General features: G+C 35.2%; 6 protein-coding genes across 6 annotated transcripts; 2 read left to right on the top strand and 4 right to left on the bottom strand.

Moving 5' to 3' along the window:
• Positions 1-141: 141 nt before the first annotated feature.
• Positions 142-1594, bottom strand: MONOS_2639 (uncharacterized protein; the record flags this gene model as incomplete). The annotated part of the gene is made up of 3 exons (XM_067872571.1): positions 142-674; positions 888-1315; positions 1491-1594. The coding sequence occupies 3 exons, from the start codon at positions 1592-1594 to the stop codon at positions 142-144; spliced, it is 1065 nt and encodes a 354-aa protein (XP_067726829.1).
• Positions 1595-1775: 181 nt separating this feature from the next.
• MONOS_2638 (uncharacterized protein) lies at positions 1776-2453 on the bottom strand (the record flags this gene model as incomplete). The annotated part of the gene is made up of 1 exon (XM_067872570.1): positions 1776-2453. One exon carries the CDS (start codon positions 2451-2453, stop codon positions 1776-1778), a length of 678 nt encoding a protein of 225 aa, XP_067726828.1.
• Positions 2454-3361: 908 nt separating this feature from the next.
• MONOS_2637 (uncharacterized protein) lies at positions 3362-3664 on the bottom strand (the record flags this gene model as incomplete). The annotated part of the gene is made up of 1 exon (XM_067872569.1): positions 3362-3664. One exon carries the CDS (start codon positions 3662-3664, stop codon positions 3362-3364), a length of 303 nt encoding a protein of 100 aa, XP_067726827.1.
• Positions 3665-6842: 3178 nt separating this feature from the next.
• MONOS_18629 (uncharacterized protein) lies at positions 6843-8839 on the top strand. Its single transcript, XM_067871665.1, has 3 exons — positions 6843-7022; positions 7103-7596; positions 7658-8839. Exons 2-3 carry the CDS (start codon positions 7183-7185, stop codon positions 8429-8431), a joined length of 1188 nt encoding a protein of 395 aa, XP_067726826.1. The 5' UTR covers positions 6843-7022; positions 7103-7182; the 3' UTR covers positions 8432-8839.
• A 2097-nt stretch (positions 8840-10936) lies between these two features.
• On the top strand, positions 10937-14098 carry MONOS_2636 (putative member of the kelch motif protein family; the record flags this gene model as incomplete). Its single annotated transcript, XM_067872568.1, has 1 exon — positions 10937-14098. The coding sequence occupies one exon, from the start codon at positions 10937-10939 to the stop codon at positions 14096-14098; it is 3162 nt and encodes a 1053-aa protein (XP_067726825.1).
• A 3538-nt stretch (positions 14099-17636) lies between these two features.
• MONOS_2635 (putative phenylalanyl-tRNA synthetase alpha chain) lies at positions 17637-20109 on the bottom strand. The gene is made up of 6 exons (XM_067872567.1): positions 19881-20109; positions 19642-19802; positions 19499-19570; positions 19308-19441; positions 18980-19201; positions 17637-18834 (listed from the first exon to the last, which is right to left on the bottom strand). Exons 1-6 carry the CDS (start codon positions 20056-20058, stop codon positions 17859-17861), a joined length of 1743 nt encoding a protein of 580 aa, XP_067726824.1. The 5' UTR covers positions 20059-20109; the 3' UTR covers positions 17637-17858.
• Positions 20110-20113: the final 4 nt, after the last annotated feature.

Here is a 20113-nt window from a genome sequence, read left to right as displayed (position 1 = left end):
TATATCCAAATATTGTTTTAATTTTCACAGCGCTCTTAACTTATCCCTTGCTGCTGCTATGTCCTTTGCTCCAACGAAAACTCTCCATGAATGAAAGAGATCCCTTCCTGGTATATTTTCCTCTCCAGAATAACGCTTATTTCATCTCCCGGGAGTAATTTCCAGCCTTCCCTTCTCATCTTCGCTCCCGGAATCATGCACTCCTGAAAGGTCCCCAGGGTCTTTGTCAAATACCCAAGCTGCAGTTGCGGGGTCCAGGTCTGCCCCCGCCAGGTTGGCAGAATCAGAATCGTTTGTTCCCTCTGGGCTTCCTTCATTTTCTCTTTCATCACTCGTCCAATGTTTCTCAGGAACGGGTGGACTAGGACTATGTCGTCTTCTTGCGTTTCTCTCTCTCTCTTCCTTCTCAGAGAGGATATTCTCCAAGTACTTCCGCAGGGCACCAGCGCAATCGGTTCTGAAATTGTATCTAGTGTTCTCGGTGCGATTGTCTGAAATATCTCTACGACCTTCTTTCCCCTCAGTGCATAGTCCGGCTTTTTCGCCATCCGGCTGAGTGCATCTGCTTCCGTGTTCTGTTCTCCCGGGAGATGTTCCGTTTGTATTGTGATGTACAGGATGTTCAATTTCTTCTCTTATGCTCTCAGTGTTGGAATGAGCGATGGCGCTCCCCTCTTATTGTGAATCGTCCATCTCGTGGACATGTTGTCTGTCTTCAGACAAATATGATCTATCTTCTGTTGTAGGAGCCATGCTCCCTTTCTTTCCAGTGTCCTCAATACTGCTCTGGACTCCTTCTCGTTGATTGCAAGCGTGCTCTCCCGGTGTGTCCAACTTCCGTGAACATAAATCTTCTCATCTTTGTTCTCTGTCGGTATTGTTAGCACTGCGCACGATTCCTGCTCTGAAGAGTTCGTTATTTGTTCTGCTGGTCTGTTCCTTCTCCTCAGACTCCTTGGTCTGTTTTCCAGCAGGGTCTTTCTCCAATGTGTTAATTCTCCTAGCATCATTGGGTTGGCAATCACGGTCTCGTTCCAGCCTCCGCGGGCTATTGCCTACCTCAGTGTGTATTGCAGACGCTTCATCCACAAGCTCGCTGGTGGGTGTTACAGTCTCACAAAATTCAGCTTCCAGAGGAGTGTTGCTAAATCCCTCGTCTTTTGTCTCCTCCTTTTCTTTGTATGTGCAATCCATTTTTGCACATCCTCTAGCAGCAGCACTCTCTTCCTTTCTTGGAGTGTCACTTCCATCTTCTCCGAGTTCCAAAGCCACCCCAGAAACTCCCCACTCCTTGTGCGTTCCAAGTTCAATTTCTCTTCAGACAGTATCCAGCCCAGATTTCTCAGGAACTGGGCTATCTCCTGTGAGATCGATCTCAAAACTTCCCTATCTGGGTGCATGAGGAGAATGTCGTCCAGATATATTACAAACTTTACCTTTCACTGTTCTCTGATATATGATGCCGCCAGTCTCATTATCTTCGTGAAAACTCTGTGCGCGTCCTTTGCTCCAAATGGCATCCCCACGAAAGCGTAGAATTGACTTTGAAAGCTGAAGCACAGGTTGGGACTGAATTGTTCGTCCACTTTGACATGTTGGTATGCACTCAATTTGTCCTGAGTTGCCATCCAATTGTTCTCCTCCAGCAGTTTTTCCACTGTCTACTGGGAATTTATCTTGAAATGCTTTCCCTGCACTTCCTCATTTAGCGCCTTGCTATCCAAGATCTTCCTCCGCTTTCCGTTCTTCTTTCGAACCATGAATGTCGGATTGAATCACTTCACCTCCGACTCCTGCACTAGCTTCACAACTCCTTCCTTCAATTCCTCCTCCAAGAATGATAAAGAATTCTTCATCATCTCCGTTTTTCCTCGAAACTCTTTTCTGTGTTTTCTATCCTCGAGTGAAATTAAAGACTGTGGACTCTTCCATCGGGCTTTTATACCACGGCTTACCTGTGTGTCTCCCCAAATCTTCCTCCACTCGCTCAGTCTGTTCACTAGTCTCCCAGGCAGCGGTTCCTTCTGTAGTCCAATCACTTGACTCCTTTTCACTTCTGGCGTCTTGTGGCCATGCTGCATCTGTGTATTCCCTTCTCCTTCGAGAGTATCTTCAATAACTATCTTCGAGCTCACCTCCAGGGCGTTCCCAATTGGAAACTCGATAGCAGTCCCAAAATCTCTCAAGACTCTCTTCTCTTCCTCCTTCTCGGATTTCTGCTCGTTCTTCTGTTTTGTCTTGCGGGGATATACGGAGTCTTCTTCTGTTCTAGTTGTGTCGTGTTGAACATTTTCTCTCGATATCTCCATTACACGATCCCCTGTGGTTTCTTGTTCTCTTCTCTTCTCGTTGTCTTCCGTTCTTACCACCTCTCTGATATTCTCGTTCTGTATCCTCACTTCCGTTTTCAATTTTATCTCGCAATGAGTTGCAATTTCTCGTTGTATTGTCATTTAACTGGAGACAGACTCTCTCTCTCTCTTCTCTCTCTATCTCGCGGCAAAGCGTAGCTCTCTCTTCTCTCTCTCCTTCTTCTAATCCCATTGGCTCGTTCCAATAGCTGTTCCTGTTGCTGTTTCTCCCTGTATCCTCGGTGAAGCTGGGGGAAGTGGGACTGCGATCGAGGCCAATCTCCCAGCTTGTGCTGGGGAATGCTGTGGTGGAGCTTGTGTTGACCTCCTTCTTTCTCTGAAATTCGTGAAGCTCCGATCGTAGCCACGCTTTTGAATCTGTTTGTAGGTGAAGTCCTGTGCATTTCAGCACGTACTGTTCCTCCTTGTGCGCCCACTCCTTGTTGAGATGAGGCCGAGGGCTGTTAGAGAAACGGGGGATGCTCCGAACCCTGGAACATCCTACTCTGGGCAAAAAAAGCTAGTGCTCTCCACTAACCTCCTGAGGCTTTCTGGAACATCATTGGACGTTCCCCCCTCAGGGAACTCTTTCACGTTCTCCCAGTTTGACTTGTAAATAACTTTCAACAAGTTAATGCGTAGAATACAATCTGCTATCAAGGCGTACGAGCAGAGCAGCCCTCTCTGTCGCTCTTTCTCTTCTTCTTCTATAAGAGCTTTCTGTAATTCCTTCACTGTTTGTGATGCTATTGTTTTTGCTGCTTTAAAGCCCGATTCAAGGGCAGGCTGGATCAATTTAATAACACGAACTTCCTATCGTGAGTCCTTCCTTCCTTCAGCAGTGACCCCCGTCACTGCTAAGGCGTTCCAACTAGCATCAGTGTGTCTTGTGAAAAAGTTCTTTTCGGTCTCTGGCATGAATATGTTCAAAATATTCTCATTCGTTCTAATGGATCCGGCTTTCCAAAAATCCATGAATCTTCTCTGCTCGCCCGCCTGTCTCCGGGGCGTCAGCCATTCCATGGGAAAAATCCCAGAAAGTCCATGGATTCTTCTTCATCATCTCGCTCTTCTGTCCCTTCAAATTCGCTATCGCTGTCCTCTTCATCTTTCAACTTCTTCATTTGCCTAAGTGTGCGAAGGTTACTCAACGGCTGTGTATGTTTCTTCTTCATGATCATATCTGTGAAATCTGATTCAAACTCCGACTCGCTAGATATCGACGGGGATCTTTTCCCTTGTCGTTCTCTCTTCTTTTTCTTCATTTGTATTGCATCTAATGCTCCCGATCGGCTTAGCCCTTCTCGGCTCATTGACACTTCATCGATCCAATTTTCGACTCTCTTCAGCCTCTGAACAAGATTAAAATTCATTCACTCGCTGTCGCTGTCTGCCATTCTAACAGGATCTTGTGTAATTTCCACTGCGGACAATTGAATGCAAGAAAAGTTTATTTGTTAGCGAAGTTTGATTTTCAACAACACATAAATAAAGATCAAAACTCATTATCGAGGAGCAAACCTGCTTCTATCGTTCGTAGATTCGCTTTCCTGTCAATATTTTGATCAATCCTCGAACGATTTTTTGATCTCATAAATAATTTCTCATATGAGTTATTCTTTTTGAATTGTTGCAAATTTTTAAATATCTAGGAAATATTTAAAAAATACTATATTTGATCATTTTTGCAATTAATCCATGAAACTTTCATTTTTCAAATGAGAATACACAAACATATTTGATGTGAGAATAAGTGCATTGTGGAGATATTTGATGGATTTCTCACAAAAATATACATTCAAATGATGTTCATTTATATTTCACATTGACATTAGATATTTGCGACTTTTCAAAAAAAAAAAAAAAATATGAGAAACACAAATTCGTTTGTTTAGAGAATAATACATCAGTCATCTAGCCTTCATTTCCTCCACAAATGTCAAGCAGTCAACACAAAATTTGAAGAAGTTCATCTTGTTGTTTTCTGTTCGGCTAAAGCACTATCCTTTTCCGTGAATTGCTTTCAGCTTCCAACAACAATGAAGAAAGTTGTATTTGAAATATCAATTGAAGTTTTGGAGTAATCTTTAGTGTTGTCGATGGATGACAAAATGAGAAGAGAATGAATCAAAAAGTCCCATGAAAGATTTGTCAATTTTGAAAATATGTGAGGATGTCTTTTTTTGCTTTTTATTGAAATATATCGCCAACAGAAATGAGGTGAATAAAACATAAATTTTTTGAAGAAAAATGACGAACTCATATTTTGTCAAAAGCTAAATAAAAATTTGCTGCACTTTTTTTTTCATTTTTCATCACTCAAAATGTTCTTTCCAGTTTTTTCAACATTATAAAATGGAAATTCCATGTTTTCCATCTTTTCAACATTTTCCACAATTGCATAAGCTTTCCATTTCTGGTTGTGCGAAATCGAAAAAACTAACAACAGAAACCCGAATATCACTGTCAACGATTATTATTTCCTTTTGAAACAATTCACGTTCAATGTTGCTGTATTGGTTTAATTTCATCAAATTCCATATTTTCTAGATATTCCAAAAGGTTTTTGTTTCTATAACACTCATACCATTAAAATAAAAATAAAAAACAATAAATAAATAAATAAAATGGATGTGTTCCTTCATATTATTTCTCAAATTTTTATTTTTGAAATAAAAATCAAAGCACTTAATGATTTTTTGATTATTTTATTATCTTTTTTGATTTCCAAAGAAAAACAAAAATCTCTTGTAGTATTTGGAGATTATGTGGAACTTCAAAATGAAAATGAAAAAGAAAAAATTCAAATTGTAATTCTTAAATTTTCTTTGATGATGATTTAAAAAAATATGAACGAAATGTGTGAAAATGTATTTTTCATTCTGCGAAACGATTTTTCACGAAGAAATTGAAACAAAATGCATTTTTTTTTGAATTTGAAGAAGAAAGAGAAAAATAGGAAGTTGAAGAAGAAGCAAAAGCAAGAACAGCAGAAGAAATTAAAGCACGAATTGGTGAAGAAGGAGAAGAAGGAGTGTTTTGCTGAGCAAAAGGAAAAAATTATTCCTAAAATTCATTTGAATGGAAAGAGGTTATGTTTGAGGAAGAAGAGAGAAGAAGAAGAAGAGAGAAGAAGCAGAGAGAAGAAGCAGAGAGAAGAAGAAGAAGAAGACGATGGCGAGGAAAATGATAATTATGATGAATGTGAAGAGGATGGAGATAACGAAGTTAGCAATGAAGGCGATGACTACAAAGGGTCAATCGACAAAGATGAATGATAATTTACTTCAAAAGTCGGATGCGTTATGAACTCCAACACTTGGAGAGTATTTCAGATCCGACAAATGAGCTGTTTCTGCAAAATACTCTCAACAAATGAACCAAACAAACTTATTTTCGCTTTCAAGCTCATGTCAAGCATTGTCTGGTTATGCAGCTTGCAAGGCAGATGCAAGAAGGACGAATTTCATCGTTGAATGCAATGCAAATAAGAATAATTTCAAAACTTCTGGCTCTTTTGAAAAAGGATAAAATGACTTCTCTCTCTTTGCGGTACTCCTGTTCGTAACCAATCTGTATTCATTCAAAGAACATCTTAAAAGAAAAATGAACAAAACAAAAAAAGCCAAACCATCTTTTTTTTGACCTCGAAATATTTTCTCATATCCAATGGATTGGTAATTATCAGTCCAGCTGGCTTTTTTGTTCTCCAAAATTGCCTTTCACCACATAAAAAAACAGACAACTGGACAATAAATGGCTGATACAAAACATCATCGAAAGCAGAAAATCCTTTATGAAACCAATCATGAAGTCATGTGAAAATACACATTTTCCAAATTAACAAGAAATCAACTCTTATTCAAAGATTTATCCAACGTCTTGTCTTTGCTGACGGCATTCCAGTAGGATTCGTTCAAAAGGCAATGCGTTTGTTGTTAAGGTATTCCGAGTGTTCGCTCTGTTTGCTTCCTCCATTGTCCAACCCCCAATTCTCTTTCCTTTTCCACGAAACCAACCTCCCAATAAAAAATCACACAAAACAAGTCCTATGCAAAAGATATGCCAAGTGAAACACATTTCCCTCGAAATGAACAAGCTGTTCAATTCAATCTTTCTGATATTCTGCTCGCTTTTTCAGCATCTTCCTAAAGCTATTTTTCATCAAAATATCGCAGTCGATGTTGCGTCATATGTTTTGCAATATACAGCTAAGTTCAAATTTTATGCAATTTTACACACTAAGTCACTTTTCGCAAACAATATTGGAAAACAGCCACTCGCTCCTCCATCTGCAAGAAAAATCCCTATTCTTCTGCAGTGCTATAACTCGCATGGGTGCATCCTTGGCCATTCACCTAAGCAGCTCAAACATGCTCTGGCTGCAGCAAATCACCAAAAAAATTTCTCACAAACAAAATTATATGTTGCACACCCTTAATTATTTGCACAAAAACCTGATTATTTTGTTTCATTGATTCACTTGTTTTGAGGCAAAAGACATGTTGGAAGATGGATGTGTATTAACTTCAGTGTTATTAGATTAATAACTTGGTGTTTTTAATTCCTTTGATTTTATTATTACTGGAATAATCCAAAAATGAATTTATTTGTTGTTTTGAAATCATTGTGCCATTGCACAGTCACCTTCAAAAATACAATTTTTTCTGGGTTTGCATGTTTTTATAAGAAATGAATGATTAAATTAATAAATGGCATTTTTTACTCATTTGATTTTTCAATTTTCAAAGAGAAATTTTCACAGTTGGAACAATAAACTGAATCCTAACAGAAACAGAAAATCCTTGAAATAAATGAAATAGTTGATGAAATGAATGAAGAAGAACATAAATCTGTTTTCACAACAAGAATGTTCGACAAAATATACAAAATGATTGAAGAAAAGAAAATATCAATGAGAATTGCAGTTGAGTTATTGAAGCACATTGGATATTGCAAAGTGCTGAAAAATGTTTGGATCAGGGGTTTTGAAGAATATTCGCTGAATAAAAGCATTGAGAACATGATAATTGAAGAAGAAAAGAAAAAAGAAGAAAGGAATGAAAAGCTTCTTGTTGATCTTTGCGAATGCACTGTTTTGCTTTACAGAAAGAATTCTTCGGAATTGTTTTCAATTTGCGTACCCTATCTTCTGAAAGTTGCGATGAACAAGGAGGAAAGCGAAGAAGCACAAAAAGAAGTGGAAATGGCTTTGCTGGCTTTGAGTAATGTTGACAGATTTTGCGTTTGAGCATTTCTTTTTCGTTTTTGATGTTATTGTTTTCTTTTCTTTTCTTTTTTGTTAGAGATTGGATGAAGAACTATATTTGAATGAGATCAAAGAAATTATTGAATATCATCAAGAGCATCACAATCTCACACAAATTGCTTATCAGTCTGCTTGGCTGTTTTTAATGAATAGATTTTATTTCTATAACAGCGCGAGCAGAGTTATAGCGAATAAGCTGCATTTTATGAGAGAGATAACAAGAGAATTGAGTGAGTTGTCGAAATGTGTGGATTGGAAGAAGAGAAAAAAAGAGATTGAAGAGAAAAGAAGAAGAGAAACGAAAGAAGTGTGTATGATCTGGAGATGGCTCGATGGGATTTTATATTTATTTCACCCACTCAAATTGAGGAATGAAGAATATTCAGGGCTTATCAGCAGCATTGTTCAGGTATTTCGAGATGCGAAGGATAATTGCAGAGATATTTGCGAAAGATGCATTTTCTGCATTCGAACAGCAGCAAAAAACAGAGCCGTGAAAGTTGATGATTTATTGAAAGGTGAGGCAATTGATCTCATTTTGGAGGAGATTCAGAGACAAACATTGGATGATATGATGGAGCATTATTGCTTGCAACACCTTACGTTTGTTTCAAGTCGATTGAAAGAAGAGAAGTATGATAAAAAGGAAGAAGCAGAAAGAAAAACAACTAAAAGGAAGATGCTTGAAAAAATGGAAGAAGAAGGATACGAAGATATCATCACAAGCTTTTATGATATTTTTGATTTTCTAAGCAGAAAGTATTTTGAAAAATTGCCATCGGACATTTCTGATTATTTTGTGAATATCTGAGGAAATCAGATGCATTTCACTTTGTAACTCAAAAATCAGATGAACTGTGAAATAGCAAACCAGTGTTCCTTATCCTCCATTATTTTGTTTTGAAATTATTAGCTTTGAAATCCTTGAGATTTTTTATCGAATGCGTTTTGCTTATATCAAATTGTTTTTTTGTTTTTTTCGGAGTTGTTAATTTTTTCTTTCACAGCACAAACAGAAAATTTCAGCAGGATTGATTCTTTTGCTATGGATTTTTTCCCCCTTATTTATAATTTTACACTTTTCTTGATTTGTTCATTTTTCTTGAAAATTCTTGATATTTTTTGAGAAAACATTTTCATCCACTTTTCAAGTCATAATTCCTTTTTTTTCTCGAGTGAATGAGCATTTCACACAAAAAATAATAAAATGGAAATACAAAAAGATGAAGTGAATGTTTTTGCAGACAAATTACAAATACACAAAATAATCTGGATAATTCTCAAACAAACTAAAATACCTAAATTCACCGAGACAAATGTAATGGCACAGCCCAATGATGCAATCTTCGAATCCTTCTTCTTCCATCTTATCAAAAACCTTCCTTTTCGTTGCCTTTCTTTTTTCTTCTTCGTTTTCATAGTCCTCCTCATTTTTCAATCTTCTGAAATCTTCAAAAAGGCATTTCATGTGTCTCTCCAAAAAATAGTTATCCAACGTCGGCCCCTGCATCTCCTCCAAAATGAGATCAACTGCTCCAATTTTCAGCAAGTCTTCATTTTCGACAACTCTGTTTTCTGCTGCACATCCCATGCAGAAAATACACTTGTCGCTAATTTCTCTATTATCATCCTTTGATGCTCGAAATACCTGAACAACGCTGCTGATAAGCCCAACGCATTCTTCATTCCGCAATCTCCAGTGGAAAAAGAATGTTCCCAACGTTTGGGGCCATCGAAATAAACCAACTCTTCTTTGTTTTTTGTTTTCTTTTTTCCTCTCCTTTTCCTCTCTTCCAATCCATGCATTTAATCAGCGCTTCCAACTCTTTTGTTGCATCTCTCGCAAAATGCAGCTCATTCGCAATGACATTTTCCAAATGCTCAGGGATTAATAATCGACCTATTATTAAGTCCCAAGCAGACTGATACGCAAGCTGTGTCAGATGGAAATGTTCCTGATGATATTTGATGATTTCTGATATTTCTTTCAAATACAATCTATGCCTCAAAAACAGATAAAAATAATAATAAAAACAATTCAAAAGCATATCAAAAAATAATTACAAATGTTCGTACACTAGATTTAGTACAACTTAAAGTCAATAAAGCCATTTCCACTTCTTTTTATGCTTCTTCGTTTTTCTCCTTGTTCAAAGCAGCTTTGAAAAGACGGAACACGCAAATTGAAAACAATTCCGAAGAATACTTTCTGTAAAGCAAAACAGTGCATTTGCAAAGATCAACAAGAAGCTTTTCATTCCTTTCTTCTTTTTTCTTTTCTTCTTCAATAATCATGTTCTCAAATCTTTTATTCAGCGAAGGTCAGCCGAAGCTAAAAATTTATACATTTTTTATATCGCTGTTATATCCCACATATTTCATCAACAAAATTGCATTTTCCAAAGTTATTTCCTTTTCCTCAATCATTTTCAGTATTTTTCCAAACAGCTCAAAAATGAAGATCGAAAAATCTTGTTCATTCATTCAATCGTCGATGTCATCGTTTTCTTCGATTTTCTATTTGCGCTCGGCATCAGAGCAATCTTCCAGTTCATGAATCAATTCCGAAAAAAGTATGTTGAGAGAAATTCAATAATCAAGAACTCAAAAGCAAGAATGAGTGCCAACCATTGAACATTTCTGTGACCCTCATCATCTGCTTTTTGAAAATGTATTGCTTGGAAAAATAATCACCCTAATGAAAGTGAATTCGCACATATTTGGTAAAATTAATTGGCTTGATCTTCTATAGTTTCCATTAAAACATCAGTATTTGAACCATCGTTTTGAAAATGAAAATATTTAGCAAAGATATATGAAGAAAAAGCTGTTCTTAAAAGCTTCAAATGAAAGAATGGATTGTTTAATCAAAGAAAGATAACTAAAAAAAACACATGTAAATATGCATTTATACGAAATCATTGAGTCAAAATTGAAGCGAATAAATCTTTTAAAATTTTAAATAAATGGAATACAAGTGATTAACGTGTTTTGCGATCATCGTCAGGTTTCCAATGAATGTGAAAAAGGTTAAAAGCTTAAAAATAATAAGTTTCAATTGAAAAAATATGAAAAAGAAAATTATTCTAACCTGATAATAACAGTTTTTTTTTTCTTGAATTAATTCATTGAAAATATTCCTTATCTATCTAATTATCTTTTTTCATCATTTTGCAATTTTTTCGTAATACACTTTATCAGGTTTTGCTTGCCTCTTGCGTGATGTTTGAATAACCGATATTGTTCCAATTAAACATTTCAATAATTTTAATTTTTAAATTCAATCTGTTTTATTTTATATATCAGATCAAAAATTATGGTTGGAGTTTTATTTGGTTTGTTTTGCATCAAATATGCTTGTTGTTATGAAGAAAAGCAGATTGTGAAATCTGTGGAAACATTTCCTGCATATGGCAGTCAAATTAATCCTCGTTATTCTTCTTTTGTCCAGTTTTTTACAAACAATGGAAAAGATAGCTTATTCGTCTACGGAGGTGTCTCATATGATGACCACATATTAACGGATGCTTACATTGTTGAGTTTCATCCTTTGCACATAAAGCGCTTGCACTTGCCGTTGGAAAGCAAAAAGCCATTGGTTAAGAATTTTGCTCAATTCAGAGTGAATAACACGTTTTTCATCTGGGGTGGGTGGCAAGATAGTGGATTTTCAAACGCTCTTTGGGCATTTGATTTTTCATCAAAAGAATGGAAAGAAGTGGATGAAGGAAAAACTGTTCCAGAAGCAAGACAATCAATGGCATATGCAACGGATGGGGAAAGGTTATATATTTTTGGAGGAATCGGTGCATCAGGCCTTCTGAATGATCTGTGGGAATATGACACTCGAGCAAATCAATGGACAAAACTGAACATATCTACAAGTGCAGATGCTCCTGAGCCATGTTTCGGTGCTGGAATGATAGTTTCAAATGGATATGCAGTCGTATATGGAGGGAACCCAGGCGGAAATACAATTCCTAAATTGAAGATGTTCAGAGTTAACTTGAACGTTGCTTCTCAATCTTGGGAAAAAGTGAAAATACAAGATAAGAATGGGAATGAGAGCTACATTCCTGACTCTCGGACCAATTTTGGGCACTCCACTTTCTCTTCTCCAAATGAGGCATTTGCATACATTTTTGGAGGAAAACAGGCAAATGGCATATTAACTCTCTTCAATGTATTGTTAATTCTTGATCTCAGTGAAGTTGTTAAGAGTGGAAATAATCCATCAATAGCCTATTTCAAAGAAATATCATTAGAAAAAATGGAAATGTATCGATTTGATTGCACATGTGCAACAGACAACGAAGGAAATCTTTTCATCTTTGGAGGAAGAACGATGATTGATGTGAACGCTGATTTCATTTCTGTTATGAAAGAGGATTTGTCAATCAATCATATAGAAAATGATATTTATTCTGACAAAGCAATTGAAAGAAGAGCGAATTTTCATCAAAAGTTATTTGCTTATGGTGATACTGTTTCTTCGCTGGAAAAGTCTGACAAACACGGTTCTTCACAAGCATGCAACTCAACATCTTCATCAGATGAGTTTTTGTCACCATTTATTTCAATTATCAAAGTGAACGGCTATGCGCCTTCTCCGCGTGTGAACCCAATTGTGGGAACAAGAGGAGATTCATATTTCGTTTATGGTGGTCGTGACCCTGAAACTGGAGAAATATTTAATGATATGTATTTATGGAGACCAACTAATAATCAGTGGAACAAAGTTATTCCTGCTGTTTATTCAGAAACTCCTCCAGCAAGGGAGCTTGCTTCATATTGTCACGATAATGGAAGGTTATTAATATTTGGAGGCTTGGGGCCGAATCCACAAACAGGAAAAGTGGAGCCGTCAAATGAATTGTGGGAATTTACATTTTTAACTTGCTTGTGGAAACAGTTGGGAAAGAATTCAATTAATAAGCCTGTTCCTGTGTATGGAGCAGCAATGGAAATGTACATGGATTTTTTATTTGTTATTGGAGGACGAACAAGTTATGGAACAAAATATACAATTATTTCTATATTTAACTTTCAAATAGATACATGGGGTGCTTCAGTTCTGAACTCGCCATTTTATCGCCCCAGCGCCTTTGTTATGGACATGATAGATCCGAAAAACGAAGGAAAATTTCAAAATCAAGAGCGTGATGAATATAAAAAAAATTGTCCAGATAATTTTGATTCAACAAAAGTTAATAATAATCGAAACTTGAGAACAAAAAACGAAGAACCTGTATCTCCAAATGTGGTTTATCTTGGTGGAATGGCAGGAGCTTTTCCTTTCCATGGTTTTAGTTGCATACCGTTTGCCTACGCAATGAAGAATCCAAGTCACAATGCTTCTAACGGCATAAAAGCTGACAGAGAATTTGTCCTCACATATCATCATCAAGATGGGAATGCATTGCCATTAGATGATAAAGTATTGATGTTTGGAGGGATGAACGATGGCAGAGCAATGGACACATTCAAGATTGTCAAAATCAACAAAAATAGAACAGCAAATGTGATCGAAGATGATGGAACATTTCTTGCAAATGGAAAGCATCTTGATGTTGTTGAAGCTGGATGTGCTGTTCAAAAGCGAGAAGTTTTCTGTTTTGGTGGGAGACAGATCAGTGAAAATCGTATCGTCACGGAAATTGCATATGATTCCTTGAGAATATTCAAACTTCAAAATGACGCATTTGAGTGTGCCCCGGGTTCTTATCAGGATGAAAATGGAGAATGTCAATTTTGCAAAGCTGGTTGGTATTCTGAAGAGTATAGCAATGGTCAATGTGATCCGTGTCCAAAAGGAACATTTGGAACGTTACGTGGTTCTCGAAAATATGGTTGTGTTCCTGTTAATTCTGGAACATATAGCAACTCAACAAATTCTTTGGCATTTGAAAATTGCACAAAAGGCCATTATTGCCCAATGGGTTCGGCATCAAATAACAACACATATCCCTCTCATGATCCATCAAAGACAAAACAACCGGAATTGTATCAAATATCATCTTCTTCTGAGCTCACAGCAAATTTGGTTTCATATATTGCTTCAATAGGCATAGGTGCTGCTGTTGCTTTTATTCTCCTCTGCTTGCCATCAAAAAAGTATTTGTGGAAGCTCGATGGTTATTCGAACAAGTACGTTGATTCTCTTGATCCCAATACGCATAAGACTATCAAGCAGGTCAAAAAGACAACCTTTGGAGGATTTATTTCGATTGTGGGCATGTTTTTTGTGTTGGGCGCAATAATTTCTAACATTTTGGGAATAGCATTATTCAATATTATTGAAACAAAAACAACTGTTGATGCAACTTCGGAAGAAAATGTTCAATTGAAAAAAATAAAAAGTACAAATTTCAGAGTTGATCTTACACTGATGGATTACTCTGGCGAATGTGTAAAAGACTCAAAATGCTCTGAAAAATTGGGTTTTGGAAAAACTGTGTTCAATCCATTTGGTTTGTAACGGATTAAATTTAGTAGAATTTTTTTTTTAATTATTTTTTTGTATTTTTTTTTTATTTTGTATTTTTTTTTTATTTTTTTTTTTTTTTTTGATTCATTTTTTGATTAATTTATTTATGTATGTTTGTATGTATGTATGTATTTCTCAGATGTAAGTGATTATGTCAAGCTGCAATTCTCTCCAACGTGCACAGAAAGCGAATCTGGCAACAGTTTTTATCCGACAACGAAAAACTGCTTAATTTCAATTAATGCAAACAATATAGATTTCCCAGTGAACGATTATTATTCCGCTTTCTTTTCAATGTTTTCGTCTGAAAGAGAAGCCACTTGTCGTGCAATAAAAGTTTTTGCATCTGTTGACTCGGCCATACTTGCACAAAATAAAGAGAACAGATTATTGTTTGACTCGAAAAATTATTATTCTTCGATTGAAGAACTCACAGTCAGTGGCAATGATAGTGTTTACAGTGGCAATCATCCCACAAACATAACGTTGGAGCTGGTCAATTCTATTTTCCGGCAAAATGTGTTTTTCAGATCTGTTCCAAAAAAGGATGGCCATCTCATTAACCACATTTCTTTTGAAAATGGTTCGACTGCAACAAACCAAGATTTGCATTACAGCATGGGATTTGGTGTGAATATCAAACTGAAACTGGATAAAACTGTTGTTGTCACCCAAAGATCAATGAAAGTTTCTGGAGTTATGATTCTTTCATCTCTTGGAGGGACTTTTGTGTATTTCGGATATATTGGAAATGTTTTGCCAGTATTTGAAACATTGATGAACATCGACTGGCCATGTGGAAGAAAAGTGCAGAAAAAAGTGACAACAGTGTTTCATGACTCTTCAAAAAAGAACAAGAGAACAGAGAAAAATAATGAGTATATTGTTGAGTTGGAAGCAATGATGAATGAACCTCTTTCGTCAAGCTTATTATGAATTGAAAAGAGCTTTTTTTGTAAATAATGTAACTCGCTCTTATCATTCTTTTTTTTTGTGTGTGTGTGTATTTTTATTTTTTTTCAGTTTTATAAGTTTTGTACTTTAAAGGGATTGTGGCCAAGAAGTTTTCCCAAACAATTGTGCTTCAAATTATTTGTTTCAGTGTGAATTGTATATCGAATTCACTTCTTTTGTACGGAATTTTATAAATAATTAGAGTATTTATTATATTTATTATTGTTAAATATTCGTTTTTGACTTTTGAAAGATTTCACAAAATCTGTATAGAGTCAATTGTTTAATGAAATTTTTTTTCTTTATAAGAACTTTATATGTTTTTGCTTACTTACTGCTGAAACCCACCCAATGGTTTTCAGTGTGAGTGTTAATGTTTTTAATAGGTTTTGGTAATTTCATTAGTAATTTGTTTTTTTGTTTTTGTGTTTTTTGAAAAAACTTTTGGTTGTTAACGTTTTTTTTTTTCGAAATAAAGGAATTTTTATATAATGGAAACTTTAAATTTTTTGAGAAGAAATTTTTAGCTCTCTAAATTTTGTTCCCCCTTCATTTTTGAATCTTATTCTGTTTTCAATGTATAATCTATTAAAAAATTTTTGTACTAAAACGTTAGACTAAATCTGATAAAAAGCAGAAAAAGTTTGGAATAAATCATGGTGTATTTTCAAAAAAGTTAAATTTTGTCCATATGGGTAATTCTTTTTGAAAAGTCGCAAATGTTTAATTTTCAAATAAATCAAAAATTCCATATTTTGCTCAAATTTTTGTTAACATCAACCAAACTTCACAAAAACTTGGAATCAATATCTTGATAATGCTTTTTCAAACATTCTTTAGAAGATTCGTTAGTAGAAACAGAAATTTGAGCAAAATATGAAATTTTTGATTAATTTGAAAATTTAACTTTTGCGACTTTTCAAAAAGAATTACACATATTGGTCTCAATTTTTGCATTTATGTAAAATTCAATAATTAATTCCATTCTTTTTCTAAAATCGAATAATTTTTATTCTGACATTTTAGTGCAATGTTGAATATTCAAATGCTGAAAAGTTGAGAAAAATCTTCGAAAAAACAGTGTGGATCATTATTCAAAAAAAAAATTTTCGTCCCACATGAGATTTTTAAATTTTTAGATCTTGAGGAACAATTATTTGTTTTTCTTAATTGTAAATTGTTCAATGATGTGAATTTCATTGACATTGCATCATTTGTTATTCGTCTATGGTTTTTCAGATTTGGAATAACAGAATTTCAAATAACAATTTTTTTTTTCATTTTGAATTTTTTTGATAAAATATTTCAGATCTCAAGAGGAAAAATGTTAATTTTCTGTATATATAAATGAATGCAATTTAGGTGTTTGTTGTAGAAATCACAACAGTTATAGATATGTAGATTGATCAAAGGTTATTTTTATTAGAAGAGGTGTTTTTCATTGAAAAAAACATGATTCGACAATTATCACACAAATCTCACATTTTTTTTTTGATCTGCATAATTATAAAATATTTAATACGTTTGTTTGGATAAAAAGTATTGTCAAGTTTTATTCCTTTTCGAGACTCACTAAAAACAATGATTGAACAAAACGAATTGCAAGGTCCTTTTTTTGCTATTGAAATGCTCAATTGTGTTCATCTGCTGGATTTTTGAAATTATTAGTCAAACAAAATGATTGAAATGTTTGTAATTCTATTTGAAAAGTCGCAACTGTCAATTATTTCGTATTATTATAATATCTAATTTTTTTCTGATTTCGCAACAAACACCTCATTTATGAGCAAAATTCTATCCATTAAAAGTTTATAATATTGATTTGTAACAGTTATTTCAATTCAATGTTTGAAGTATTTGCAACATAATACTGTTGAAAACAATATTGTTTTCGAATTGAGTCAGAAAAAAAAAACATTTGCAATTTTTCAAAAAGAATATTACATATTCGTGAAAATTTCCACATTTTCAAAAAGTTGTCCGAATTTTTTTATAAAAAAATAAAAAAATTCAAACTGTCATTGGTCTCAATTGCTTTTCCTTCCATTTATCTTCTTGGAAGATGCCAAATATTTCTTGCAGATTATTCGGTTGGAAAATATTTTATGTTTCAATGCATTTTCTCCAGACTGACAAATGATGCTCTCCAGATGTTTAAAAATTCTCCAAATTATCAAGAATAATTCTTTGGATAATCATTTAATTATATTATTTTTTGATAATCAGTTTCGAAATTTTATAAATCAAAATATCATCTATAATACATGAAATAGACATATTTCCGAATTCGTCAATAAGAACATTCTCCCTATCTGCATTATGCATCATCCAAATCAACATTTGGGGCTAATAATACAATTCTTCAATCGACATATATCTATCTCCAGTACTCAAAAAATACTCACTAAATCACAAAGTTTTGATATCAGATTGTTCAAATGGTGCATAATTATTTCATTTATGAAATAAACAACGATTTGTTCCAAACATCTTCTGGAAAAATATCATAATAAGTCTTACATTCCCATGTCAAAAAATACAGAAAAACTCTAAAATTGAGAAAAATATTTGTTTGAGTTGAATGGAACAAAATTCATAAAGCAAAATATTTCGTCCCTAATATTATTTACGTTTAACCACTAACGGGCCAACAAAAACATGTTGATGATCAAGTTCTATGAATATTTACATAGAATTACTTTTCGAAAAAATTCAAAATTTTTCGGTTATTAAAATTTTTAATAAATAGATAATTTAAAAAATATGAAAAAAAAAAAAATAAATATCAAAATAAATCTTATGGATGAAGCATCTTCAAGCAACTCTGTTCAATCCAATTCACATCCACCTCAGACCCAAACAAATCCCCAATCGCTGAAACATTCGCCTGGATCATCGCAGGCCTCTCCAAAGACAATCCCCACGCAATCGCTCTCACATCCTCTCCCAATCCCAGCGGACGCATCACCTCGTCTCGGAAGATGCCTGAGTTCCCAATCTCGATCCACGCCTTCAGCAGCGGGTGGAACGCATACATCTCCAGCGATGGCTCTGTGTACGGGTTGAACGTCGGCTGGAACTTCAGCTGTGTCATCCCGATCTCTGCAAAGAACTCCTTGATCGTCCCAATCAGATCGCCCACGTGAAGATTCCGCCCAACCACAAACCCTTCCAGCTGGTGGAACTCTGCAAGATGTGTCTTGTCCAGCGTCTCGTTTCGGAACACACGATCCACTGAGAAGAACTTCACCAGCCTCGACTCCTTTATCCCTCCCTCAGCTGCTGCTCCTGCCTTCAGATCGAGATATTCTCCTTTCTCCCAGTGCCTGTGGAGCTCCGAGTTGAGCGAGGCCAGTGTGCGTGCGGAGATAGCTGTGGTGTGCGTGCGCATAATCATCTTCTTTGCATCCCACTCGCTCCATCGGTAGTTCAGCCCAATCGATCCTCCTGCAACTGCACCGCCGCTTTCGTGTGCAGCGCGAATGCGGTCGACAGGAACAGAAGGCAATGCGGAGCTCAGGTCATATGGGGCATAAGGGGCAGGGATGGAAGAAGAAGAAGAAGATGATGACGAGGAGCAAGAGGAAGAAGCACATTTCTCTTGCTCAGCACATTCAGTCTGTTTGCATTGAGTGTTATCTCCTTTGCAGTCAGATGAAGCAACAAAGAATGTGTCCTGGAGATCACGGCAAGGGTGTGCCTGTGGCTGGAAAAGCGCATCGAAGTTCCAGAAAGAGGACTCAACATAGCGGCGGGTGAACATTTCGGAGAAGCTGAGATTGAATAAGATTTATTGGCGATGCAAAGAATTGCGAATTATTTATTTAAAACAGCAAAATTTTGAGCAATTTTCAATAATCAAGGAAAAATCATAACACAATTATTTTAAAGAAAAAATGATTTAAAAAAAAAACATACCCCAATTTCAAGAAAATTCTTCTGAACTGCGATCTCATCTCAACCAGAGGATGCAATTTTCCCCATGGAACAACATCATTTGCCACAGTGAATTTTTTCTCCTTCAAATGTCCCTTTGCCCATTCACCGTTTCGCAGCATGTCGTTTGTCAGCACTTTCTGTTCTTCTGTCGTGAAACTGTCGAAAGAAAGTCCTTTCGAGACACTGATGACTTTACGTGCTCTTTAAAAAATGCATCATTATTTTTTTGACAAATACAAAAAAAAAAAAAAAATAATTTCAAAAATTTATTAATATTAATTGTTTTCATTTCAAAAAGTAACATTACCCTTTTTCAACCCATTTCTTCTTAACTAAGCCATCAATCTCTTTCTGAGGAAGAGGAGCTCCTTGTCCTTTCTGAGATTTGTCAAAAGCAACAATCATATCTCGCAATTCGTCAACAAACGGCTTATCTTGTTTCTGCAATCAGCAAAAAATATAAAAGTTACAACAAACTTAAAAGCGTATCGTTCATACAAAGATAGGCTCTCCAGATTTATCAAGAATAAGATAACCTTTTTTAACAAGGCCATTCAAGACACCAATAAGCTGTAATATTGCGTTAAAACAATGAAAAATAATAATAAAGAATGATGATTTAATTGGAATAAATATCAAACTGGGCCTTTCAAATGATCTTTAGCTTCCTTTTCCAATTTTCCTTCAGATCCAATATATTTGTACACTACTTCATCATCTGTTTCTTTTCCAGAAAGAATTTGATTGCCAAGCTCTGTTATTTTGAAAAATGTTTGTTGAGTTGATTGCGTTGTGATAAAGCCTTCGAATATTTTCATAAAAGATATTGAAAAGTTAAAAATATGACTGACACTAAAAATTAAGTTCTATTCCACAATACCTTTTGAGGCCATTGATGTAAGTGCTGGTTGTAAATCTTTTGATTTTGCTTGGAATTCAGCATCAAAAGCAGCCAAATCAAGAATTTGTTCGCTAACTAAAAGCTCTTTGTGAATTCTCTCTTGGAATGCTTTCCTTGATTCTTTCAAAATATTATCTTCTAATTCAGCTTCGGTCATATTTCAAATTGCTGCAATCACAACGGTGAATTGGATTAAAAAGGAATTACTGATC

This window comes from Monocercomonoides exilis, assembly GCF_001643675.1.
Source record: "Monocercomonoides exilis strain PA203 chromosome Unknown scaffold24-1337568, whole genome shotgun sequence".
NCBI classification, from domain to species: Eukaryota; Preaxostyla; order Oxymonadida; family Polymastigidae; genus Monocercomonoides; species Monocercomonoides exilis.
The sequence above is the reverse complement of the archived record's forward strand: the minus strand, read 5'-3'. Positions and strand labels throughout refer to the sequence as shown.